This window comes from Polyergus mexicanus, unplaced genomic scaffold (assembly GCF_030449975.1).
Source record: "Polyergus mexicanus isolate NDT 795.1 unplaced genomic scaffold, iyPolMexi1.0 SCAF_6, whole genome shotgun sequence".
NCBI classification, from domain to species: Eukaryota; Metazoa; Arthropoda; class Insecta; order Hymenoptera; family Formicidae; genus Polyergus; species Polyergus mexicanus.
The window spans coordinates 4,197,256-4,211,876 of record NW_027223326.1 but is presented as its reverse complement, the minus strand read 5'-3'; the positions used below and the strand labels follow the sequence as shown (position 1 = coordinate 4,211,876).

Genomic DNA, 14,621 nt, shown 5'->3' with positions numbered 1-14,621 from the left:
GTTTCGCGCGTGATTGATGCACGTGGGGTTCGGGAAGCGAGCGCGGCTCATGCGGGCATGGCCTGTGATCGCGAGGCTCGCATGCAAGCGTCTACGGTTATTCTACGTGGAACAGAACAAATCTTAAATGTTACGGGTGTCGCGTAGCCTTCGTTCGGAATTCCAACGGCCTGACTACCTTATCCTTAGAAGGACGGGGCGTCGGCACTTTCTGCGGCTTACCCTTAGAAGGGCTGGCGTGCTTGTGTATGTTGAAGGCCGTGCGTACAGGTCGCGTCGGTGCTGCGATTATAATGCGCGGTATATACAGTGCGGGAGTACGGTATAAACAGATCGTGGTATATACAAGGCGGTACTAGAATCTAATAAAGCGCGGAGACCAACGCGGTCTTCCGGTAGAAACGGTTACGCGGTAGGCAAACGGCCGTCGAGATTGAACGGTGCGCGGTACGGTTTTATGAACCAAGAGTGCGCCGTCCCAGCAACCGGGAAGCCCGGCATAACCACGGGTAGCCCGTGACCTGGTTTAACGCGGGGTAGGATGCGCCGTCCCAGCAACCGGGAAGCCCAGCATAACCACGGGTAGCCCGTGACCTGGTGTAACGCTAGGTATCAGGGTGCGCCGTCCCAGCAACCGGGTAACCCGGCGTAACTACGGGTAGCCCGTAGCCTGGTGTAACGCGGTATAGGTTTCGGATCTGGAGTTGTACGAGGTAGGACTCGGGATCGGGAACTGGTAACGCTACGCTTGCCGGAGCGCCTTATATACCGGCGGCCGGCCTCCCACTCACGCGAATCGGCGCGTGGTGGGACGACCCCACGGTGGGGCCGATACACGGGTGTGGAAGTTTAGGGGCGCCATAGGCGCCGAGCCTCGGAATTGCGGGCGGCTGGTCGGCCTGCGAGGCTGGTAACGGTATCGTTACAACGTTGTATTAACTTTCCTACTTATAATATATATTATAATTCGATTTAATTTATAGTACGACTATACGAGCGATATCCAGATTTCCGGGTTCGTAAATATCGAACACCGGCGATTTTTACGAGCGCTGCGGCGACACGAGCGCGAGTTCCACGAGGACGTCTGGGAGGACAACGGCCCCGACGGCCTCCATTTAGAGTTGAGACGTCTTTTTGGGCTAGAACCCTACGAGGAGATCGTCGAGGAAATTTGGGACAAGCCTCCGAGCAAGAGGTCGAAGGGTTGATTGTGAGTATCTTTTTAAGATTCGTAATATATTAAAAAATAAATATTAAAAATTAAATTATTATATCAATAAAATTTGTATTTTTGTTTCAGATCGAACGTATTTTACATTTATTTTATATTTATTTTATATCAAACATGTATTTTTTTAAATAAATTTTTCTTTATACATTAAACGAATACTATTTTTATCGCAAATGTGTATCCTGCCGCGATAAGAGAGCGCCGACGCTTATTACGAGAGATGCAAAAGAAGGATAGCGCGAGAGCGAGAGAATGTCAAAGAGGGAAAGAGAAGCGAAAAGAATCGGCGCTTCGTTTAACATATAGCATTTATTTTACAAATACGCGCGTGTGATACATGAGATATATAAGTATGAATAAAAATCATATTTTATTAGCGCGTAAAATTATTTCTCGAAGAACGGCTGCGATTCGGGCTCGTAACCCTCCAATCGTACACTCGCTGGCGTTTCACCCACGTCGACCGTCAACGGTTCGGCCTTGTCCTCTATCGGCTGCGATTCTGGCTCCTCGTTGATCGACTGCGATTCTGGCTCCTCATTGATCGGCGACGCGACGACTCGCCTCGCTTCAGCGTCGCGCTCGCGAAATCGATCGATCGACTCAGGAACAGCGTAGTCGCGCTCCCGAAACTCGAATTGCTCGGGGGCTTGCGCGATGTCGCGTTGACGAGCGTCGCGCAACGCGCCGTGAACGCTTCGCGACTGCGCGAGCATAGTCCTCGTCTTCGTTACTAGATCGTAAAGCGATTCTCGCGCCGTTCTTATACAATCTTCTATCTGTTGTCTAAAATAAAAAAATAAAAGAATTATAAAAAATTTATAATTTATTATAAAAAATATTATAAAAAATCCCGATCGAATACTTACATTACACGCGTGATATCGACGTCTCCGTTTAACTGGAAGGTGAGTTTAAACGAATCCGGACTGTTCTCGATAACGCCTCGCCCTTCCTCGCGTAAATCCGAGGCGAGATTTTCCAAAACATAGGCTTTTACCGCGATTAAATCTCCGTTTACATTAATGTAATCGGCCGCGTTAATTATCTGCTCGATTCGTTCCATATCGAACAGTTCGCGACCGATTTTAACTCTCGATACTTCACGCTTCGCCACTTTGCGTCTCACCGTTTCGCGCTTCGTCATCTCGTCACTTCGCTATCTCGCGAGCGAGAATACTTTAACGCTTCTCGAAACGATCTCGCGCTTATAAAAATCGAAGCGCGGATGTCGTGAATACCGCGGATGTCGCGATTTATCAGTGTTACCGCGTTTTCCTTCCGCGACTGTTCCTCTAATCATTCGATTCGAGCGAAGACGAATAAATGATAAAAATAGATTAAATAAATTATAGAGGAAAATAATAAAAAATAATGCGATAAAAGGACTCGAGCGCCCGCTAGATCCGCGTATTCCGGATACTCGGCGAACGTTTATTGTCGTCGAAAGGAGTACGCTTCCTTAATCGCTCATCGAGTGTCCTTTCTAGGGGACAAACAAATAATAAAAATAGAAATAATAAAAAAGTAAAACCATAAAAGGAACTCAAACGTCCGCTAGATAACGCGCATCCCGGATGCTCGACCGATGTTCGCTCGTCGTCGAAAAGGGCGCATTCCTTTAATCGAGGCGAACCACGACTCTCCCTCGAACGAATCGTCGACGCATTTTCCCCTCTCCTCCCATTCATATCGCACTCGCCGACGATAAAAATAGGCGTCTCGCCGAACGCGCGAATCAATCGCGCTCGGCGTCTCTCAATAATTTCCCACGTCTTTCCCCGCTCCGCGCGATGACTAATGCGAGGACGGCTCTTCTCGTTCTAGCGACGACGCTCGTCGCCGCGACGGCCGCCACGTCCGTCGACTCGGAGAAGGCCGAGGCGCTCCGCTTCCTGCGCGTGTACGCTTTTCTAAAGGACGATGGAGAATCGTTATCGTCCGATAACGCGACATCTCTGCGTCGCACGTTGTCGCTATTTCAGGAATATTATCAATTATCAGGAAACAGCACGTTAGACGCTATTACGCTTAGCTTTATGCGCAAATCGCGATGCGGTCTCGCGGACATTCCCAATCGCGCGTATAGCCCGATCGCGCGAAAATGGCCGAAAACACATCTCACGTGGAATTTTCAGGTGGCTAGCGAGGAACTCTCGCAAACGGCTGAAGCGGCGTTCGCGTTATGGGCTACGAATTCATCACTAACCTTTGCGCGCGACCCGATATATTGATATATTGATATATTGATATATTGATATATTGATATCATATGGAACGGGCGCTCACACTTACGCGAATCGTCGAAACGTTGGCATTTGCCCGTCGACCTTCGACGGTCCCGGGGGAACTCTAGCTCACGCGTTCTTTCCCTCAGGAATAGCCGATTTCGCGTCGGAGGTGCACATCGACAATTCAGAACCGTGGCATGTGTATCTAAACAAGAATCCTCCCGATACACTTCATCTACTGCAAACTAACGCATGAGATCGGCCACGCATTGGGTCTACAACACAGCATACGCAACGGCTCAATAATGTTTCCATATATACCCGACATTGAGAATCAATTTTCGGTTAAACTGAGCATAGAAGACATTCTCGCTATACAGAATCTGTACGGGTCTCATAATGATGGAAATTATCCGACGGTGAATCCCGAGATTACCGCGGCGCCCATGACGACGAGCGTCGCGCCGACAGACTCTGCGTGCGCGGATCTTTGCGCTTTGAGGCGCGTGGATGCCACGTTGATAATGTATCACCGATTGTATATAGCTAATTGTCGCAATGTGTGGTCGGTCGACGTAATCGAGAGACGCTACGGTAGACCTCTGACGCTCACGGATTACGCGACGTTTCTCCCAGCGAATTTCACGCGCCTATCCGCCGCGTATCGAAGATCTTCGGGCGATCTCGCGCTATTCGTGGACAATTCGATTTATCTCGCGGAATATCCCAGCCTTAAGCTAAAATCGGGTTGGCCGAGATATCTCTCTGATATCAGATTTCCTCGAAACGTTAAGATTAACGCCGCAATAAACACGCACACGGGACGAACCTATGCGATCTACGACGACGACAAAGTAGCAGAAATCGACGAGTGTCGTATGATAGTCATTAGACACGCTCCGTTAAAGGATATATTTCCTAGAATACCATCCGCGATAACGTCGGCCTTTCGATACATCGATGGCAATCTATATTTTTTTCGCCAAACATCAGTTCTACGCCTTTAACGAATTCACGAATATCGTGACCTCGGCGGGTCCTTTCAATTTACACGCGCTCGGTATCGAGTGTCCTACGGACGGGTTGCTAAGACAATTGCGCGATGTCCTTAGTCGCCTCTATCGTCTCAGCAACGCGACCGAGAAAGAGAGGATCGACGAGGAGGAGCGACCCCGCCATCATTAAAAAAAAAATAGAATATAAGAGAGAACACGCGCGAAAAAAAAAGAAGCGATTTCTACGCGAGTATATAAAGACCATCCATTTATTAAGCGCTTCATTGTTGACGGAGAACGTCGAAGCTTACAAACAAGAAAAAAAACGAGCGATAATGTACGCGACAATGGGGAGGCTATCGCAGCAGCACTCGTTCGACGATCGATCGAGGCTAACCGAACGAGACCGCGAAGATAGCGCGGGATACGCTAAAAAAGCTAAACAAGATGATAGGTAAGACTATTAAACGTTTATTCGAACTAATAATTCATAATCTACTAGTATCTCTCATAACTCGCATTTATTTTCAGACAAAATCGCGACCGAACGCCGAGATGCGACGCAGACGTCTCAATTGTGCAACCGCTTAGAATCTTAGGAAGACGCTATCCATTGACCAAAACCGCGTATAAGCATCTCGAGATCAGCGTTAATGTTAGTTGACCTTCTTTTGTGGAAATCGTCATTGGAAATTGCCACGGCAAAGAGATTTCGCTAACGCCGGATATGTGGAAGGAACTGCTCAATCTACAATCCACCATTATGTCATACTTTCGCTCCGACGAGACGCGCCCTCCGGCACCGATATACATCGATCAGTTAACGTTGCGATTCGGCAAACTCAACAATCTTCAAATACTCCGTCTCGAAACGCCCAAAGTTCGTCTGGCTGTATCGAAGAGTACCGTCATAAATATATTAAATCTGGAGCTTTGCGTTAACCGCATCGTTGCATCTTTAAACGGTTTAACCGCACATGTGGATAATAAGCTAACTCGTTTCCTCGATATCGCGGTAAATGCTCACGATTCGACGCTTATTCCCACAATGATACGCGACAGCGAGAACTTCGACCGCAACGATCTGATAGATTGCGAACTGCAGGCTCTGCTCTTCGGAAAATCGTGATACGCTTATCGACGTATTTGTATTATTATATATCACATATTGTATTATTATATATCACATATTGTATTATTAATATATTATACGAATATTATATATAATACAAATGTTGTAAAAGAAATCAATAAAAACACTTCTCCTTTCGCGTGAAAATAGCGATCTCTCTTTATTCCACAACCTTTTAATAATTCGCTATCTAGTTCGAGCGATAAGCGCGCTCGTATCGCCGCTAAACCGTTCCTCTCTCCGTTCGATCGCCCTCCGACGATCCTCCGTCTCCCTCGACGCCGGATACCCGGCATCCGCTCGCGGATCGCGTGCTAGAAACGGCGCGCGTCCTTAAGGGGATCAAAATTTACTGAAAAAACGCGAAAGTCGTTTCAAGTGAAAATCTTTTTTTTGGCTACACAGATTGATAAATCCTTTTCCACAGTTAAAGTATTGATAATAACAAAGGCGGGGAGCTAGATTTCATATAACAAATCAAAGAAAAGTTAAACAATTACAGTTTTGTTATCGACTTCTTGCGTCAAGTCGTAACAATATTTATTTAATGTAAAAGTTCTGCAGTTTGTTCGTGCACAAGATATAGCTCCCCGCCTCGGAATAACATGAAGGAATATTAGTGAACTCTTAGAAATAAGTTTATTAGTCTAGTAAAAAAGATTTTCACTCGAAATGCTTTCATGCACATGTGTGCGTGCGAGATTGAGGCAAAAGAGTAAAACAGAGCAGTAGATTAGTTGCGTGATGTCGCGATAGACGGAGCTGCAATCTTACATGACAAGGACAGACATAATCGTACTATCTTTGTCTCTTTCATGCGTGTGAGAGTAATATACATGTACGCACTAACATTATTGCAGTATCTTTTTTTTCTCGATCATACGCTCTGTCTCTTTCTAATCGCTCGCTCGCTATGTACTACGTATCGCTTAGCTTTATGCTCCTCGCATATTCACTTACGCGTTCACTCGCGCTTCTCTCTCTCTCTCTCTCTCTCTCTCTCTCTCTCTTTTTCTTTCTTTCTGCTCGTTCATTATTGTATTCTTTTATTCCCATTATTATATTCTTTTATTTACTCACCTTTTATTCTTTCTATTCTCGTCTCCCTACATGAAAATAAATAAATTTATTTATTTATGTTTATTTGATACATCATAAATGAGATACACAAGTTATTTTTTTTTCTATTTAACTATAGTTAAATACAACACATGTACATACAAAAATACACATAATTAAATACTTTTTCTATTTATGACATACACAATATCTCATTTATGTTGTATAAAATAAAGACGAATAAGTTAATATATTATTATGTAGGAAGACGAGAATAGAAAGAATAAAAGTCGAAGAAATAAAAGAATATAATAATGGGGATGAACGAATATAATAAAGAACGAGGAGCAAGCGAGATGACAAACATCAAAGAGTTCCGAAATCTCGCTCGCGAGGCTCTCTTTATCTATAATATCTCGGGTTACATATCGTTCGTAAAATTTCTGTTTTTCGTATTTCATGGATATCAAAATAATTCTAATAGATTAAAGAGATTCTAGCGATTAAAATAATACTAAACATGACATAAATCGAATAATTTTTAATCAATTATGTTATTAAAATAATGATTACTTATTTCATTTAAAATTATCCGATTTATGTCATATTTGGTGTTATTTTAATCGCAAGAATCTCATTAATCCATTATAATTATTTTTATACTAATAAAATACAATATTAAAGTTTCAGTTTTTATTTTATAAGATGTTTATATATAGTAGATAAGGAAAGATCCCCGCGCGATGCTGGAGAGTCGACAAAAGCGAAAACGAAAAAGAATGAAGGAGCAAGCGAGATGACAAACATCAAAGAGTTCCGAAGTCTCGCTCGTAAGGCTCTTTTTATCTATAATATCTCGGGTTACATATCATTCGTAAAATTTCTGTTTTTCGTATTTTATGGATATCAAAATAATTCTAATAGATTAATGAGATTCTTGCGATTAAAATAATACTAAACATGACATAAATCGGATAATTTTTAAACAATTATGTTATTAAAATAATGATTACTTATTTCATTTAAAATTATTCGATTTATGTCATATTTGGTGTTATTTTAATCGCAAGAATCTCATTAATCTATTATAATTATTTTTATACTAATAAAATACAATACGAAAAAATTTTAGTTTTTATTTTATAAGATGTTTATATATAGTAGATAAGGAAAGATCCCCACGCGATGCTGGAGAGTCGACAAAAGCGAAAGCGAGAAAGAATGAAGGAACAAGCGAGACGACAAATATCGAAGAGTTCCGAAGTCTCGCTCGTAAGGCTCCCTTTATCTATAATCTTTCACGTTAGATTAATACATATAAATTATTATAAAATTTGTATATATATACAGGGTGTCCGGCGTAAATCGCATCACCGGTCGTGTGCAGGTAGAGCAGATAAAATTGAGAAAAAAAGTCTTTTACCTTTTTTTCTATAACACTTAATAAAAGAGTTATTATTGAGTAAAGTCTGGCCAATCAGCGCCGATCTTTAGCCGGGCGCACGTCGGTGAACCGCGCGCCTGATAGCGTGCGCCGCTGAACACTTCACAACGCGCGGCTCACTGACGTGCGCCCGGCTAAAGGTCGACGCTGATTGGCCAGACTTTACTCAATAATAACTCTTTTATTAAGTGTTATAGAAAAAAAAGGTAAAGGACTTTTCTTCTCGATTTCATCTGCTCTACATGCACCGGTGATGCGGTTGACGCCGGACACCCTGTATATATATGTCATATTACTATAGAAAATCAAATGTCTGTATTTCGCATTTTATATATCCGAAAATAATTTAAATGCATTAATTACATTATTGTGATTAAAATGACACTTAAAATATTAATAAATAATGTTTTTATGTATCGAATTAATTTTAATCAATATGAAAATAACTTTTTATTCGGTTACAGAATATTCGTTTATAAAGATGCGCATTTGTTTTTATTATTACGCGATATTTGTAGCATGCATGTATCTAAGTATGTATGTACGTATTGGGGAATAAGGCGACTGTACTATTCACACGCACACAGCCAGGCACATGCGATAATATCAGTGCGCGGCAGTACTCAGTCTCAGTCTCAGTCGCGCGTGTTGTGTACATACGCGAAACGAGAGATAACCGCAAAAGTGTGCTCAACCGTTATAACGCGTTATAACGCGTCGAATTTAAAAAACGAGTATTGTGTTTGTGTAATTATAGTGTGTTTATATAATGGGGCGAAAATGTAATGAGAAACGCTTGCCTCGCTTTGCCCGCAGACTTTCTTTAAAAAGAATAAGGGTCAAAAGGTTAGTATTTTTATATACCATAATTCTAGAAGGAATTGTTTTAATGTATACTATATACTAATATGTCGCTAGATATAATTGAATTTTTTTTCCGTGCAGTTTACACAAAAATATAAGTATGAAAATGTAATATTATATAAAAATGTAATATTTCAAGTTTCTTTTTTTATTTTTTGATTATATCTTTAAAGCAATTCCTAAATAGAAAACATAAAGACATTTGTATAAAAAAATTGTAACATAAAATTAATCTTTAAATAGAATTTAGAATTACTACAATACATATTTTATACCAGATGCGGTTTGCATGTGCGCTCTAAATATTTCCGAAATATTTGATCCCAGAAGCGATCTTTTCGTGAACTGGTTGTAAATATTTCATACTAGATGCGGTTTGCATGTACGCTCTAAATATTGCCGAAATATTTGATCCCAGAAGCGATTTTTTTGTGAACTGATTGTAAATATTTCATACCAGATGCGGTTTGCATGTGCGTTCTGGTTAAAAATATATCCCAGAAGCGATTTACGTGTGCTGGTTATTGTAAAAAATATCCCAGAGGCGATTTACGTGTGCTGGTTATTGTAAAAAGTATTCCAGAGGCGATTTACGTGTGCTGGTTATTGTAAAAAGTATTCCAGAGGCGATTTACGTGTGCTGGTTATTGTAAAAAGTATCCCAGAGGCGATTTACGTGTGCTGGTTATTGTAAAAAGTATCCCAGAGGCGATTTACGTGTGCTGGTTATTGTAAAAAATATCCTAGAGGCGATTTACGTGTGCTGGTTATTGTAAAAAATATCCCACAGGCGATTTACGTGTGCTGGTTAGTATAAAAATATTCCAGAGGCGATTTACATGTGCTGGTTATTGTAAAAAGTATTCCAGAGGCAATTTACGTGTGCTGGTTATTGTAAAAAATATCCCAGAGGCGATTTACGTGTGCTGGTTATTGTAAAAAATATCCCTCAGGCGATTTACGTGTGCTGGTTAGTATAAAAATATTCAAGAGGCGATTTACATGTGCTGGTTATTGTAAAAAGTATTCCAGAGGCAATTTACATGTGCTGGTTATTGTAAAAAATATCCCAGAGGCGATTTACGTGTGCTGGTTATTGTAAAAAATATCCCAGAGGCGATTTACGTGTGCTGGTTATTGTAAAAAATATCCCAGAGGCGATTTACGTGTGCTGGTTATTGCAAAAAATATTACAGAGGCGATTTACGTGTGCTGGTTATTGTAAAAAATATTTCAGAGGCGATTTACGTGTGATGGTTATTGTAAAAAGTATCCCAGAGGCGATTTACGTGTGCTGGTTACTGTAAAAAATATTTCAGAGGCGATTTACGTGTGATGGTTATTGTAAAAAGTATCCCAGAGGCGATTTACGTGTGCTGGTTACTGTAAAAAATATCCCAGAGGCGATTTACGTGTGCTGGTTATTGTAAAAAATATTCCAGAAGTGATTTACGTGTGCTTATTATTGTAAAAAATATCCCAAAGGCGATTTGCGTGTGCTGGTTATTGTAAAAAATATTCCAGAGGCGATTTACGTGTACTGGTTATTGTAAAAAATATCCCAAAGGCAATTTACGTGTGCTGGTTATTGTAGAAAGTATTCCAGAGGCAATTTACGTTTGCTGGTTATTGTAAAAAGTATTCCAGAGGCAATTTACGTGTGCTGGTTATTGTAGAAAGTATTCCAGAGGCGATTTACGTGTGCTGGTTGCTTTACAATATTTTGAACCGGATGCGATTTAATAGTTATGTAAGATTAGCAATATAACCGTTATTATATATATATATATATTATAATACATATATATGTGTATTGTGCCATTGTATGTATGTATGTATGTATGTATGTATGTATGTATGTATGTATGTATGTATGTATGTATGTATATACATAAAAGGCACACATATATATATATATATAACAATACATGCACACACACACACATGGCCAAATATTATTCCTCTTGGAAAGATATATGGAAAGGCACACACACACACGCACATATATATATATATATGTGGCGGCCTACAGCAACCACAAAATAACGGTAGCGCGATATTTGCGAAATAATTATCGTTTCTCGCAAGCGCTCGCCCGTCCGCGCGTAGTGCGGGAGACACTGCTAGACGGCGCAAAACGCTCGGGCCAACAAGAGAGTGAAAAGCAGTCCGGCGGGCATATAGCGCGTCCGCGCGTAGTTGCGGGCAGCACCGCTAGGCGGCACAAGGCGCCCGGGCCAACCTGCAAGTGAAAAGCCGTCCGGCCGAAATATAGGTCAGACCCCCTGCGGAGAAGTCACAAAGAAAGTTATAGGCGCCAGTCGCCTACTTTCAAGCGCAAGTCGCTAACTCTCAACGGACGAAGAAAGTTATAGGCGCCAGTCGCCTACTTTCAAGCGCAAGTCGCTAACTCTCAACGGACGAAGAAAGTTATAGGCGCCAGTCGCCTACTTTCAAGCGCAAGTCGCTAACTCTCAACGGACGAAGAAGATTCTTGGCGCTAGTCGCCTACCTTGCAGCGCAAGGCGTTTTAAACGTTGGCAAATAACACGGCGCCAGTCACCGCACCACCATCCACGACGCCACGGGGAAGGAATACCATTCCGCTACCCACGGTAGCCGATTTCGCTATCCGGCGAAGGAGGCGCTCAACGCCACTCCACAAGGTGATCAAGAGGAGGAAAGTGGAAAAGAAAGCTCGCTAAATACAAGCAGCTCCCGACTACCAGGCGTCAGATCGCCAACCACCTCCGGCGCCCGGCCGCCATCGGCATTAGGCGATCGATCGCCATCCGCCTCCGGCGCTCGTCCGCCATCAATCGGCGCCAAGTCGCCAGCATCACCCAGCGCTCGTCCACCATCAGTCGGCGCCCAGCCGCCAGTGTCACCCAGCGCCCGTACGACATCAGGCGCACGGTCGCCGTCTCCCACTGGGACCTGCTCCCCGACGATTGCCGGTGGCTGCTCCCCAGTCACAATCAGTGACGGATCACTGTCGCCTATTGGGGCTGATTCACCGGTGGTCTCCGGCCGCTGGCCACCATTCAGTGGCCACGCCAAGGAGAACATACGCTCCGGCGCCCAGTCAACCAGCGACACCCACGCAGAGAGGAAACAGCGAAGGAAGGACCGGCTTCAGGCTCTATTCGGCGCTAGCCCGCCAAAGCTGATTGCCGGGCATTCCGGCCCGGAAACCAAGAGGGACCGTCCGATCTCTTTGCCGCGACTAGAGCGAATCTTGGCGTCCCCAGCAAAGACGTGGAAAATACCGCCGCTGATTTCGCCTATCAAAGTCTCGCCTCTAAAGAAGTATTCAAAGCAGAGAACGTGTGGGATACAGACTAGCCCAATTCCGTGTCCAGGCCTTAAGAGGACGGCTGACGCGTCGACCCAAACGAAGAGACGCGGGGGCAGACAGAAGCCCATGTGCAATAACAATAACTATTATGCGTACAATCGTAACTTGCGCTACTGATGTATAAGGAGAAATAAATACATCTTATGTTTGAAAGCCGACTCATCCATTCGTCTACCTACCAGTAGGATAAGTTGGGTAATATCCTACCGAGAATCCTAAAGCGATAGATCTCCTATCCCATACTCGTACCCACATATATATATATATATATATATATATATATATATAAGTCCATATAAGTAATGTGTGCAATTGTGTTCAAATATGCAATAAAGGCAGACATGTGTCTATGTTATACTGTTATCTATACGCTTAGATACGCTTAGATATGCGTGCGAGGCAATAGAGCAGTAGAAATACACGATGTTGTCCGATTTCATCATATTGAACACAATTCTCTTTCAAATATTGCAGAAATATTATCGGTAACAGCGGAACTAAAATTATTGATATTATCGATAATTTTGGTCGGTATTATCGATAATTTTAGTTACGCTTAGATGAGGGCTTTATCCCGTCGGAGTTTGGCCGTCATTTTAGGATCCGCTTAAAGAATCGCGATAGCGGATCGCGCGATAGAAGCGAGGTTGCCGTCACCCCTTCCTAAAGAACGAGTCGCGCCAAGGTCGAGTCGCACCGGGGAACAGTGGTCTAGTTTCCACCGAAATATTAATTCGCATCTAGTGCGGCGTAGAACCAAATTTAAGTCGATGGAAACACGACTGACTGCGTTCATTTCACTCCCATTTCGATCTACAAGCTTTGTCGGAGTGGCAGCGAATTGACACGAAATTTAGTCGGTGGTAAATGGTGCCAACTTTTATTTTTCATTATTTTATAACCATCAATATATAATCGATATATAATTTATATATCGATGTTCATAACAGTTATCGTTTGTTCGTATTAATCATCAAAACGAAAAATTAACAAAAAGATTGTCAAGGATTAGTTTATTTACATTCACAAGCAAAAGTTAAGTTGGCTCTATTGAAATATCAATTTTTCTCGCTTCTATTCTACTTTCAGTGGAAACAGTACATTAAATTCGATGCGCACCGAAACAGAATCGGATTGACGACTTCGGTGGAAACTAGAGTCTAGTTGAATACCTAGTAAGGTTGGTTTCAGCCCACTTTCCAATGAGTACGAGAGAGAAGTACCATTGGAGAGAAAGAGACAGAGATATGTGTCAGAACACATTGTAGGTAGCCGCGGGGGGAAGTTCAGGCAGAGGGAAAGAACAGAGGGGGTATGTAGGGCGAGGAAGTAAGCGTGGCCCCCGATCAAACCGAGCGCCATCTCTCGAGCACTCTCGGTGACTCGTACCCGCTTTCCCCCCGGCCACGCTTCCCCTCTCGCCCTACATACCCCCCTGTTCCTCCCCCTGCCCAAACTTCTCCCCACAGCTACCTACAAGGTGTTCTGACACATATCTCTGTCTTTTTCTCTCCAATGGTACTTCTCTCTCGCACTCATTAAAAAAGTGGGCTGAAACCGGCCTTACTTTCCTACTTAAAGCATTCCTGTTGTTGAATGTACAATAATATTATCATTTTCAGTTTTTTTAGGAAATAATACGCACTTTTTTATGTTTAATAAGATTTGTAATGCATTTATTATAGTTCATTTTTTCTGATATTTAATAGACTCCGCATTACTATCTTCTGGTTGCATATAATATTCCCAAATCCATGAATGTTCAGACATATTTGCTATCTTTCACTTGTTACAATATATTAAAAAATATATAATATAAAGAAACATTTTTCTCTTACCATTATTATTATCAGATCCTGATTTGTCTAAGGCCTGGATCTCCATTTTACGATGTAGCTTCGTTGTAGTAGTTGATGTAGTAGTATACGTTCCTGCATAACAAAAATATTATATGTCATATGCATTAATTCCCCGCAAATAATTTTATCAATGAATGATAAATGGTATTATAAACACATTTACATTTTATCATAACATTTTAACAAATTATAGGTTCTGGTGTAAAACACAAATTTTAATTCCTTGCGCTAGTAACAGCTAGACGTGGATAATAATGCATATTTAAAGAAACATCAATTTTTTTTTGAAACTGTATAATTGTGCACAGATTTTTCTTGACACAAACTTTTCTTCATGCAATACTAACAATAATATTAAAAACTTAATTCAAGAATTTATTTTAATAAATATTCCATATTTAAAAAAAACATAAGCTAGAAAAATATAGAGGCGAAGACACTGATT

General features: G+C 41.9%; 1 protein-coding gene across 1 annotated transcript in view; it reads right to left on the bottom strand.

The window, feature by feature from the left end:
• Nucleotides 1–14,621, bottom strand: part of LOC138934300 (uncharacterized) — a 320,386-nt gene that overhangs the window by 51,842 nt on the left and 253,923 nt on the right. The window contains exon 6 of the mRNA XM_070297926.1: nucleotides 14,156–14,248. Coding sequence (XP_070154027.1) covers nucleotides 14,156–14,248 — 93 coding nt within the window. The remainder of the gene's footprint in view (nucleotides 1–14,155; nucleotides 14,249–14,621) is intronic.